At 62.2% G+C, this 12,572-nt stretch overlaps 1 protein-coding gene across 4 annotated transcripts in view; it reads left to right on the forward strand.

Annotated features, from left to right (window-relative positions):
- The window catches only part of LMBR1 (limb development membrane protein 1), a 129,519-nt gene that overhangs the window by 94,355 nt on the left and 22,592 nt on the right, over positions 1-12,572 (forward strand). For all 4 annotated transcript variants that reach the window (XM_060196889.1, XM_060196890.1, XM_060196887.1 and 1 more), the window contains 6 exons: positions 3,639-3,725; positions 6,176-6,252; positions 6,807-6,884; positions 10,196-10,269; positions 10,497-10,587; positions 11,607-11,673. In XM_060196889.1, coding sequence (XP_060052872.1) covers positions 3,639-3,725; positions 6,176-6,252; positions 6,807-6,884; positions 10,196-10,269; positions 10,497-10,587; positions 11,607-11,673 — 474 coding nt within the window. The remainder of the gene's footprint in view (positions 1-3,638; positions 3,726-6,175; positions 6,253-6,806; positions 6,885-10,195; positions 10,270-10,496; positions 10,588-11,606; positions 11,674-12,572) is intronic.

The following is a 12,572-nucleotide window of genomic DNA, read 5'->3' on the forward strand; positions in this document are numbered from 1 at the left end:
CACTCAGACAGGGATGGTCACTCAGACAGGGATGTTCACTTAGATAAGGATGGACACTCAGACAGGGATGGACACTCAGACAGGGATGGACACTCAGACAGGGATGGTCACTCAGACAGGGATGGACACTCAGACATGGATGGTCACTCAGACAGGGATGGACACTCAGACAGGGATGGTCACTCAGACAGAAATGGTCACTCAGACAGGGATGGTCACTCGGACAGGGATGGTCACTCAGACAGAAATGGACACTCAGACAGGGATGGTCACTCAGACAGGGATGGACACTCAGACATGGATGGTCACTCAGACAGGGATGGACACTCAGACAGGGATGGTCACTCAGACAGGGATGGACACTTAGACAGGGATGGACACTCAGACAGGGATGGACACTCAGACAGGGATGGTCACTCAGACAGGGATGGACACTCAGACATGGATGGTCACTCAGACAGGGATGGACACTCAGACAGGGATGGTCACTCAGACAGAAATGGTCACTCAGACAGGGATGGTCACTCGGACAGGGATGGTCACTCAGACAGAAATGGACACTCAGACAGGGATGGTCACTCAGACAGGGATGGACACTCAGACATGGATGGTCACTCAGACAGGGATGGACACTCAGACAGGGATGGTCACTCAGACAGGGATGGACACTTAGACAGGGATGGACACTCAGGGATGGACACTCAGACAGGGATGGTCACTCAGACAGGGATGGACACTCAGACAGGGATGGTCACTCAGACAGGGATTGACACTCAGACAGGGATGGTCACTCAGACAGGGATGGACACTCAGACATGGATGGTCACTCAGGGATGGACACTCAGACAGGGATGGACACTCAGACAGGGATGGTCTTTCAGACAGGGATGGACACTCAGACAGGGATGGTGGATGGTGACTCAGACAGGGATGGTCACTCAGACACGGATGGTCACTCAGACAGGGATGGTCACTCAGACAGGGATGGACACAGGCAGGGATGGTCACTCAGACAGGGATGGTCACTCAGGGATGGACACTCAGACAGGGATGGGCACTCAGGCAGGGATGGACACTCAGACAGGGATGGTCACTCAGACAGGGATGGACACTCAGACAGGGATGGTCTTTCAGACAGGGATGGACACTCAGACAGGGATGGTGGATGGTGACTCAGACAGGGATGGTCACTCAGACAGGATTGGACACTCAGACAGGGATGGTCACTCAGACAGGGATGGACACTCAGACATGGATGGTCACTCAGACAGGGATGGTCACTCAGACAGGGATGGACACTCAGACAGGGATGGTCACTCAGGGATGGACACTCAGACAGGGATGGACACTCAGATAGGGATGGTCACTCAGACAGGGATGGTCTTTCAGACAGGGATGGACACTCAGACAGGGATGGTGGATGGTGACTCAGACAGGGATGGTCACTCAGACAGGGATGGACACAGGCAGGGATGGTCACTCAGACAGGGATGGTCACTCAGACAGGGATGGACACTCAGACAGGGATGGTGGATGGTGACTCAGACAGGGATGGTCACTCAGACAGGGATGGACACAGGCAGGGATGGTCACTCAGACAGGGATGGTCACTCAGACAGGGATGGACACTCAGACAGGGATGGTGACTCAGACAGGGATGGTGACTCAGACAGGGATGGACACAGGCAGGGATGGTCACTCAGACAGGGATGGACACTCAGGCAGGGATGGTCACTCAGACAGGGATGGACACTCAGACAGGGATGGTCACTCAGGGATGGTCACTCAGACAGGGATGGACACTCAGGCAGGGATGGACACTCAGACAGGGATGGTCACTCAGGGATGGTCACTCAGACAGGGATGGACACTCAGGCAGGGATGGACACTCAGGGATGGACACTCAAGCAGCACCCGCGGGCCAGCTGGGAGGCAGGCGCTGCTGAGACCTGGACCGCAAGGCCCTTCGCCGGGAGGGTCTGCTTCCCAGCGGGCGTGGGGGAGTGGCTCCTGATTCACCGTGTTTGTGTTGTCTACACGGCCGGCTGGGATTGATCTTGCGCAGTGCACATGAAAGCGGGAGCACCTGCCTCTCCTCCTCCTCCGGCGGGCGGCTGGGTGTGGACAGACAGCTGGGCTGGGGAGGCGACCGGCAGGCCGGGAGGCTGTTATCTGGGGAGCAGCAGCGCTTTCAGTGCCGGGCTGGTTTTTCAGCTTAAGAAGAAAGCTGGGAAGAGTTGCCTTCAGCTATGAGTTTTCCTGAATCCACAGAGCCGGGCGGGGCAGCATCAAAATGCTACTTGATCAAAGTTATTGGCTCTGAGCTCTTCCCTGTGCGCGAGATGAAAGGTGTTGTTTTTATTGCCGGCTCGTAACAGTGTAATTTTGAACTAATTGGTGTTGAACTGCCAATCACCTGGGGGAATGCAAATAGATACCCTTACAATTTCCTTTGAGGTCGCGAAATCTTATGTCGAAGCTGGAAGAAAAACAGAATAATACCGTTAAATCGACCTTAAGTGAGCTGCTCTGTGGTTTTCCCGGGGAGCCCCTTCCTACTCTCCGGACTAGTCCAAACAGGTCGTGTCTACCGGCTTGACTCAGTGACTAGACAATGCCAACACCGGGCGTCCGGGCCTCCTTTTGAAAGGGAGCAGCATCAAGGCGGCTCGCTGGGGCGAGGGCGGCCGGGAAGGAGCTGCCGTGCTGCTGCAGCCAGTCCTGCGCCTCGGCGGGCCCCGTGGCCTCGGTCAGTGGTCGTGGAGCCCGGCCCTCCCCGTTCGGTCCTCGCACGCCCTTTGGCTCTGTGCCCGCCGTGTGCCACCTGGGCTCGGGGCCCACGTCTGCCAGCGCCCCCTCACGCCCATCGCCTTTGTGAGTGTGGCCTCGGAGTGTAGCTTCACCGCTTCTCCTGTGAAAGGCAGAGATAGAGAGACAGACAGACAGCACACGTGCTGGGGACCGAGCCTAGGCCTCTGGGCACCCCAGCCCTGTGGTCCGCCCGGGCCGGGTCTCCGGGGGAGACACTGGCGGGTCCAGGCGTCAGCCGCGCGCCTCTCCACGGCTCGCACGCAGCAGCCCATTCTCCTCCGCGGGTGGCGGGGTCCCTTCCGACAGCCGCCCCCGCTCGCCACCCTATGTGCTGGTCGGGGCCTGTCCCCGCCCTGCTCTGGCCAGTGGACTGGGGCTTCTGAACGGGTGTGTGTGGGGGGAGATGCCCCTGCGGCTAGCTGGAGTGGATGCCGTGTCTCTGAGGAGGGAGAGGAAGAGGGAGAGAGGGGCTCTGAGAGCACGCGGCTGAGTGAGGGACCCCCACCCCACGGCCCCCCGCTCTGTGGAGGTAGGTGTGCCGTGGGCGCCCACAGCTGTCATGGGGGTGGCGCCATGAGTGGGCACGATGCCCGGGAGAGCAGGTGGCAGTGGGCAGCTCCGTCAGGTGCACCTTGCGTGGGGGGGGCACGTCACGTGGCGGCTGGGCCGCCCCCCACTGTCCGGGTGTCATGGTGACGGAGGCTTTGTGAGGAAATGGTGGACTCTGTGTGGATGGGGAGGGAGGTCGTGCTGGTAGCCGCAGGTAGGCGGGCCGGAAGCGGGAGGGGGCCCCTGTTCCCCTCGCCTGACGCCCCCTCCTTCCACAGGGCTGTCGTCGTCGTCGACGAGGGACAGTGGCGTCCCAGAGCTGGCGCGAGAGCTGCAGCGTGTGAAGACGCTCAAGACAAAACTAGGTATTGTGTGACCTGTCTTTTCTCCCGCCTCGGCCTTGGTCTCTCCTGGAGGAACGGGCGTCTCCGAGAGACTAGAGGTCTCTGGCCCGCGGGCTCACGCTGTCACCGGTGTGTGCGCACCGACGGCCTCACGCCAGGCCTGCGCCGAGTCCTCTGACCGGCACCGTCTGTGTCTCACCCGTGCGGCAGCGGCAGCGGGGCCCTTGTCCGGGTGCTTCTTGTCCGGGTGTGGGGGCTCCGGCCGACACGCCTGCCGCTGCCTGTGGTGTAGCAGGGACCGGTGATTCTGGTCTGCCAGGCTCCAGCTCACCCGAGGGGTGGGCTGTTGCGTCCTCACTGCCCAGGGCCGGGCTCAGGTTGTGTGGACGGCCGCCATCTTCCTCACAAGCCCTCAGCTTGTCTTTACCCCAGGAGACGGGAGCCTGATGGAGGTGGGGGTGGTTGAGGTGGGGTCTGTTTATGGTGGGGCCCTGGTTGAGGTGGGGTCTGGTTGAGGTGGGGTCTGGTTGAGGTGGGGCCTGGTGGAGGTGGGGCCTGGTTGAGGTGGGGTCTGGTTGAGGTGGGGTCCTGGTTGAGGTGGGGCCTGGTTGAGGTGGGGTCCTGGTTGAGGTGGGGTCTGGTTGAGGTGGGGCCTGGTTGAGGTGGGGTCTGGTTGAGGTGGGGTCCTGGTTGAGGTGGGGTTCTGGTTGAGGTGGGGCCTGGTTGAGGTGGGGCCTGGTTGAGGTGGGGTCTGGTTGAGGTGGGGTCCTGGTTGAGGTGGGGCCTGGTTGAGGTAGGGTCCTGGTTGAGGTGGGGTCTGGTTGAGGTGGGGTCCTGGTTGAGGTGGGGCCTGGTGGAGGTGGGGTCTGGTTGAGGTGGGGCCTGGTGGAGGTGGGGTCTGGTTGAGGTGGGGCCTGGTTGAGGTGGGGCCTGGTTGAGGTGGGGCCTGGTTGAGGTGGGGTCTGGTTGAGGTGGGGTCTGGTTGAGGTGGGGTCTGGTTGAGGTGGGGCCTGGTTGAGGTGGGGTCTGGTTGAGGTGGGGCCTGGTTGAGGTGGGGTCTGGTTTAAGTGGGGTCTGGTTGAGGTGGGCCCTGGTTGAGGTGGGCCCTGGTTGAGGTGGGGTCTGTTTATGGTGGGGCCCTGGTTGAGCTGGGGTCCTGGTTGAGATGGGGTCTGGTTGAGGTGGGGTCTGGTTGAGGTGCGGTCCTGGTTGAGATGGGGTCTTGTTGAGGTGGCGTCTGGTTGAGGTGGGGTCTGGTTGAGGTGGGTCCTGGTTGAGGTGGGGCCTGGTTGTGGTGGGGTCTGGTTGAGGTGGGGTCTGGTTGAGATGGGGTCTGGTTGAGGTGGGGTCTGGTTGAGGTGGGGCCTGGTTGAGGTGGGGCCTGTTTGAGGTGGGCCCTGGTTGAGGTGGGGCCTGGTTGAGGTGGCGTCTGGTTGAGGTGGGGTCTGGTTGAGGTGGGGCCTGGTTGAGGTGGGGTCTGGTTTAAGTGGGGTCTGGTTGAGGTGGGCCCTGGTTGAGGTGGGGCCTGGTTGAGGTGGGGTCTGTTTATGGTGGGGCCCTGGTTGAGGTGGGGTCTGGTTGTGGTGGGGTCTGGTTTGGTGGGGTCCTGGTTAAGATGGGGTCTGGTTGAGGTGGGGTCTGGTTGAGGTGGGGTCTGGTTGAGGTGGGGTCTGGTTGAGGTGGGGTCCTGGTTGAGATGGGGTCTGGTTGAGGTGGGGTCCTGGTTGAGGTGGGGTCTGGTTTAAGTGGGGTCTGGTTGAGGTGGGGTCTGGTTGAGGTGGGGCCTGGTTGAGGTGGGGCCTGGTTGAGGTGGGGCCTGGTTGAGGTGGTGTCTGGTTGAGGTGGGGTCTGGTTGAGGTGTGGCCTGTTTGAGGTGGGTCCCAGGTTGAGGTGGTTGATGTGGGTGTCTGTTTGAAGTGGGGGGTCTGATTGACATGGGGAGCCTGGTTGAGTTGGGGTCTGTTTGAGGTTGGGGCCCTGGTTGAGGTGGGGGCTCTGGTTGATGTGGGGGGGTCTTGTTGTCGTGGGGGCCTTGGTTGAGGTGGGTTCTGGTTGAGGCGTGGCATCTGTTTTAGGTGGGGGCCCTGGTTGACCTGGGGGCACTGTGAGGTGGGTTCCTTTTCTCTACCCAGCTTTTAGGAGTTAGGGATCCTTTCTCAGGGAGTAGCAGCAGAGTGTTGGACCTCACTGTTTGCAGGTCTGTGGGTGTCCTCAGACTGGGCTGTGTGACAGAATGGTTCATGAGCTGAATGTTTTTATGGAATTAATTTTAAACTTCACAGGGTTGAGCTGTTGGTGTAGCGTACACATTTTAAAATGAATTTTCAAGAACTCATAAAGGATTAAGAATATCTGAAGATATTTTACATTGTTGAATGGATGCTGGCTCCAGCAGCTAGGAGCAAAAATGTGAATTTGTGGAGACCTTTTTGCAAGTTACTCATCTTTTATTTTGCTTTTTCTTCTAACAGAACGTCGGAAAAAAGCGTCAGCCTGGGAGAGGAACTTAGTGTACCCCGCTGTCATGGTCCTCCTGCTCATGGAGACTGTAAGGATATATTTGCCTAGTTAAAAAAAGCAATTTTTTGAAACTTATTTTAGCATTTGAGTAAGACAACTCAGCTCAAATGGCTTAACTTAAACTGGTTTTCTTTCTTTCTTTTTTATTATCATTATTATTGGATAGAGACAGAGAAATTGAGAGTGGTGGGGGAGATAGACAGGGACAGAGACAGAGACACCTGCAGCCCTGCTCCACCACTCGTGAAGCTCCCTCCTGCAGGTGGGGACCGGGGCTTGAACCCGGGTCCTTGTGCTCTGTAATGTGAGCACTCAGCCAGGTGCGCCACAGCCTGGCCCCTGGATGATCCGTTTCCTCACGAAAACAGATTTGCTGCCTAGTTTCACAGAAAGTGAGGAAGAGGCAGGCTCTCCGGGAGCCGTGACGGCGTGAGGCGCCGAGTGCGGATGCTGCGTGCGACCCCGAGAATGGTCCCCCTCTGCTCTGAAGCCTCGTGGCCACGCTCCCCGGCTGGTGGCGGGCGGGCGGGCGTCTGCCGGTGTCTGCGGGCGTGAGGCCTGACGCCGTCCTCTGTGTTCCAGTCTGTCTCGGTGCTGCTGGTGGCCCGTAACATCCTGTACCTGCTGCTGGACGAGACGGCCATGCCCAAGGGCGCACAGGTAGGCCGGCCGCGCGCCGCGAGCCTCTGCTGGGGACCCTGCGGGAGCTGCCCTGAGCGCAATGCGGCTCTCCTCCCTCCTGCCCTCCTCCCTCCTGCCCTCCTGCCCTCCTCCCTCCTGCCCTCCTCCCTCCTGCCCTCCTCCCTCATGCCCTCCTCCCTCCTGCCCTCCTCCCTCCTGCCCTCCTCCCTCCTCCCTCCTGCCCTCCTCCCTCCTGCCCTCCTCCCTCCTCCCTCCTGCCCTCCTCCCTCCTCCCTCCTCCCTCCTGCCCTCCTCCCTCCTGCCCTCCTCCCTCCTGCCCTCCTCCCTCCTGCCCTCCTCCCTCCTGCCCTCCTTCCTCCTCCCTCCTGCCCTCCTCCCTCCTGCCCTCCTGCCCTCCTCCCTCCTGCCCTCCTCCCTCCTGCCCTCCTGCCCTCCTCCCTCCTGCCCTCCTCCCTCCTGCCCTCCTCCCTCCTGCCCTCCTCCCTCCTCTCTCCTCCCTCCTGCCCTCCTCCCTCCTCCCTCCTGCCCTCCTCCCTCCTCCCTCCTGCCCTCCTCCCTCCTGCCCTCCTCCCTCCTCTCTCCTCCCTCCTGCCCTCCTCCCTCCTCCCTCCTGCCCTCCTCCCTCCTCCCTCCTGCCCTCCTCCCTCCTCCCTCCTGCCCTCCTCCCTCCTGCCCTCCTGCCCTCCTCCCTCCTGCCCTCCTCCCTCCTGCCCTCCTCCCTCCTCCCTCCTGCCCTCCTCCCTCCTGCCCTCCTCCCTCCTGCCCTCCTGCCCTCCTCCCTCCTGCCCTCCTCCCTCCTGCCCTCCTCCCTCCTGCCCTCCTCCCTCCTGCCCTCCTCCCCTCCTCCCTCCTGCCCTCCTCCCTCCTCCCTCCTCCCTCCTGCCCTCCTCCCTCCTGCCCTCCTCCCTCCTCCCTCCTCCCCTCCTCCCTCCTGCCCTCCTCCCTCCTGCCCTCCTCCCTCCTCCCTCCTCTCTCCTCCCTCCTGCCCTCCTCCCTCCTGCCCTCCTCCCTCCTCCCTCCTCCCCTCCTCCCTCCTGCCCTCCTCCCTCCTGCCCTCCTGCCCTCCTCCCTCCTGCCCTCCTCCCTCCTGCCCTCCTCCCTCCTGCCCTCCTCCCTCCTGCCCTCCTCCCTCCTCCCTCCTGCCCTCCTCCCTCCTGCCCTCCTCCCTCCTGCCGTCCTCCCTCCGCGACAGACCCAGAGTGTTTGGGACCCCGCCTGATGCCAGACGCCAGATGCCAGATACGTGTCCCGAGGGTCCCACACAGCGTCTCTCGGTGCCCCTTCCCTCCCTCACAGCCTCGGGCCAGCCCGTCCCCCCTCAGCCCCGCAGAGGCGGCAGGTGCCTCAGGCCATGCACTCCGCCAGGCCTCGTCTGAGGGTCTCCACTCATCCGCCATCAGGGCCTGCAGACGCCTCCCTCTGGGGGCACAGGCCTGGGGTCAGTGCCCAGCACCCCGGCAGACAGAGCTCAGGATGGCTCCTCCCTCTCCCTCCCTCCGTTCTCCCCTCTCTCCCCTCTCGCTCTCTCTCTTCCTCTCTCTCTTCCCCCCTCTCTCCCTTCCTCTCTCCCTCCCTCCCTCTCTGCCCCCTCTTCCTCTCTCTCTTCCCCCCTCTCTCCCTTCCTCTCTCCCTCCCTCCCTCTCTGCCCCCTCTTCCTCTCTCTCCCCCTCTCCCTTTCTCTCTCCCCCCTCTTTCTCTCTCTTCCTCTCCCCTTCTCTCTCTCTCTCTCTCTCTCTCCCCGTCACCCAGGGCTGAGCAGGGCTCTGGAAAAAACCAAGCAGAGGCAAACTGCAGCAGCAGCAGGCTCTGTCCCACCGCCACCGCGCCTGCCTGCCTCCCTCGGCTCTGCCCGGAGCCCACGCCCAGCCCTGCTGTGGGGCCACTGCTCTCGAGCCTCGTGCCCGGGGCACACGCCCCAGTGCCGGGGGAGAGGGGCCTCGAACCCGGGCACCACGTGCCACCTGCGCCCTTCCCCCGGCTGCTCCCCGAGGGTGTGCCCGTCGAGGGCACCATCACCCCTACGTGCGGGAGGCGTGTGTGTCCCGGGCCTGCTGGCCACCACATTGCGCACGCGGATGCCTGCTGCCTGTCGTTTCAGTGGCCGTCGGGGTCCGGCGCGTGGACCCACCGCTCCTGGCTGCCCCCCCGCCCGCCCTCCTTCCACTTATTCGACAGGACAGAGGAACTGAGAGTTAGGGGGAGAGAGACAGAGAGACACCTGCAGCCCCACCTCACTGCTTGTGAAGCTTCCTCTCTGCAGGTGGAGAGTGGGGGCTCGAACCCGGGGCCATGAGCCTGGTAGTGTGTGTTCCACCCGCTCAGCTCTGGCTGATGGTGGTGCGGGCATTGAACCTACGACTTTGGAGCCTCCGGCAGGAGAGTGTCCCCGCAAACCACTGTGCTACCCGCCCCGGCCCACCCTGCCTGCAGCAGCCAGGCTCCAGCCACGCCGAGCGTCTCCGCTCCCTCAGGAGGAAACGGGCTTCTGCGAGGCCGGCTTCGTCGAGTAATAATGACTGTTACCGCTACTTAAAATTCAGGATAGAATCTGAAGCTAGGCGTGAATTCAGGGATGGCCGGTCCTGCAATTATTCCAGATGTTCATCGCCCTGGGGGCGAGCGAGGGGCACCCAACCCCTGCCGGTCCCACCGGCTGAGCCCACTGGCCCCGACCTGGCCAGCCCGCTCGCTGCTGGCCGCTGGCCGCCCACTCACTGCAGGCTGATCTTGGCCTCTCATTTCTGACAGAGAGACACAGACAGTGAGGAGACGGGGAGACGCCGCCCACCATCTGTGGACACAGACAGAGAGAGAGGAGACGGGGAGACGCCGCCCGCCATCTGTGGAGACAGAGAGAGAGGAGACGGGGAGACGCCGCCCGCCATCTGTGGAGACAGAGAGAGAGGAGACGGGGAGACGCCGCCCGCCATCTGTGGAGACAGAGAGAGAGGAGACGGGGAGACGCCGCCCGCCATCTGTGGAGACAGACAGAGAGGAGACGGGGAGACACCAGCACCATCTGTGGCGCCCGTGGGCCAGGGTCTGTGGGTCCCCCCAGCTCGCCCCCCGCTCCCGCCTGCCTCGCCCAGAGAGAGCTCTCCTCGCTGCAGCCACACGTCTGCCCTGCCCTGTTCTAAAGCAGATGTCTTCGGGACACTGAGGACTTAGCAGCGCCCCCCCCCCCCCCCCCCCCCCCCGTGCCGCCTCCGTCCATCGGCCGAGGGCCTTGGGCTCAGCCTTGGGCGGCTCTGTCCCCTGAGGCGCCGGCCACCGGGCGTGACGGATGGACGCCGGCGGGAGTGGGTTCTGAACCGTGTGCTTCTCCCCAGGGCCCGGGCATAGGAATCGTGTCTCTCTCCGCCTTCGGTCTTGTGGGAGCCGCACTCGAAATAGTTTTGATTTTGTATCCTTTCTGTGGCTGAATGTCCCGTCTGTTCCCGCGGCACTTGCCCAGAAGAAAAGCGGCTCCAGCCAAGTGCCCTTCTGTGTGTCTTTGTCCCTCCCGGGCCGCCGCTCCTCGGGACTGTCGAGAGCCCCGCATGCCCCTCGAGAGCGTCCTTGCCCCTGATTCCCACAGCTATTTGATGGCGTCCTCTCCGTCAAGAGCGTTTTTTCCCTTGATTCCCACAGCTATTTGATGGTGTCCTCTGTTGTCGGTTTCTATAGCCTCCGGGTTTTTGGAAGCTTTGTTCCCAAGAAGGATGACACGACCATGACCAAGGTGGGTAAGCCCTCGGCCCTCCCTTAAGAGACAAGGGCCTCTCCCTGAAGGGCTCTCCTGCCCTCAGCCCAGGCCGTTTGTCCGTTTGTCCGTTGTGCAAACACAAGCTGGAGGCCGCCGCGGAGAATGCTGAATGAGTGGGAGAGGATGTGCTCCGTTGAGCTCGGAAGGCCGTCATTCACTTGTAAATGGCCAGAGCCCCTCGTTAGCACAGACGCCCCTGAAGGGCCCCTCTCCCCACAGAAGCCCAGCTAATGAGGGCCGGGGCTGTGCCGCCCGGCCGGCCGGCTTGAACTCTGAAGAGCCCAGTCACAAGTAGCCGGGACAAAGTAGCTGTGGTCTGAATAGTGAGAGCAGGACAGAGGAGTCCTGTTCAGAAGTGTTGTGTCATCCTCTGCCAACGCGACTTTCCCCGCCACCGTCGGCCCTCAGCCCTCAGCGCAGTGGGGACGCGCCTGTGCCGGAGACTCCCTCCCACAGGCCGGCCGCGCAGAGCTCTGGCCGGCTGCCTTTCCATTTTCCATCCAGGGCACTTTAGAGCCGGAGGGACTTTCTGTCAGTCTGCCTGTCTGTCCGCCCATCCGTCTGCCCCTCTCCCCCTTAGCTGACTGCCTGAGACGCCCCAGCTGGTCTGAGGGTCCCGGTGAGCCCTCTCACACACTGGCCGGGCCCACAGCTGTCTTCAGCCGGGAATGCGGAGTCCTCGGCTCGTTTGTCCCGCCGTTAAACCTCACCAGTCCAACACGCGGGAAGTAAAGTAGGCATCACGTAGGACGGGGAGTTTAAGAGCGGACGAACGAACAAACGGGAAGGAAACGTCTCCTCTCAGCGGCCGGGCGAGCTGGAGAGGCCTCGCAGCCTCCCTCAGTGGTCCTGCCCGTCCGTCGCCATCCCCGGGCTCGTCCCTTAAATTCCCTCTCTCAGTTCCGCATGGGGGGCCGGCCGCTGCGGGTGGCTAGAATGTGCTGGGACGCGAGCCGTCCTGACGGTGACGGCCGATCCCGCCCGCTTCCTCCCAGATCATCGGGAACTGTGTGTCCATCCTGGTGCTGAGCTCCGCCCTGCCCGTGATGTCCAGGACGCTGGGTGAGTAGCGACGGGCCCTCCGCCCGCCTCAACTCGCGCAGATACTGTGGCCAGCCCCGGGTTCTCACCTGTGCCTTCGTGCCATGCTCACACACGGGCCGGGCCACAGCGGTTGCTTTTCAAATAAAGACCGCTTTTTAAAAATACTGAAAACATGGGTTTGAGCCCCTGCTGCCCACCTGCAGGGGGAAGCCTCATAAATGGCGAAGCAGGGCTGCAGGTCTCTCCACCCCCCCCCCCCCCCCCCCGTCTCCCCCTCCTCTCTCAACTTCTCTCTGTCCTGTCCAAGAAAGTGGGAAAAATGGCCTCCGGGGCAGTGGATTGGTAGTGCCGGCCGAGCCCCAGCAAAAACCCTGGAGGGAAAATGAAAACAAAAACAGAAACAAGAAAACTAAAAACATTCCTTCTCCCGACAGTGGAGGACTTTTCCCCCAGTCACTGGTTAAGCTTTCTTGGAATTCTCTCGTAAGGAAGCTGCCTCCAAATGTTTGCAGAGCCTGGATGTGGCTGACTGGTCCTCCTTCTGCGAGATGGGCTTTTCTGAACCTGCCCTTTCGCACGTGGCCTAGACAGCCGGGGGCCTGCCTGCCTGCCGCCTGGGCTGCGGGGTCCCTGAGCGCCCAACTACAGGAGGCTCCTAGGCCAACTGCGTCCGTTCCCGCCCCATCTGTCCGCGGCATTTCCGCAACCCCAGTGGGCAGGGAGTGGGCATCTTTCAGGACCTGGACCTGAGGTCTTGGCTGAGTGCTCACCGGGCACAGTGCCCTGGCTCATGGGGAGACGCTGCTCCCGACAGGGCCCTCGGCGGCTCTGGCTGCTTGTTTTCATGCAGCTTTGGCCTCAGATTGCCCCCGGGCGACAGGAGACGCTCCCTGCCCGGCTTCTCGGTTCTCCCTCAG

Source organism: Erinaceus europaeus, chromosome 8 (assembly GCF_950295315.1).
Source record: "Erinaceus europaeus chromosome 8, mEriEur2.1, whole genome shotgun sequence".
NCBI classification, from domain to species: domain Eukaryota; kingdom Metazoa; phylum Chordata; class Mammalia; order Eulipotyphla; family Erinaceidae; genus Erinaceus; species Erinaceus europaeus.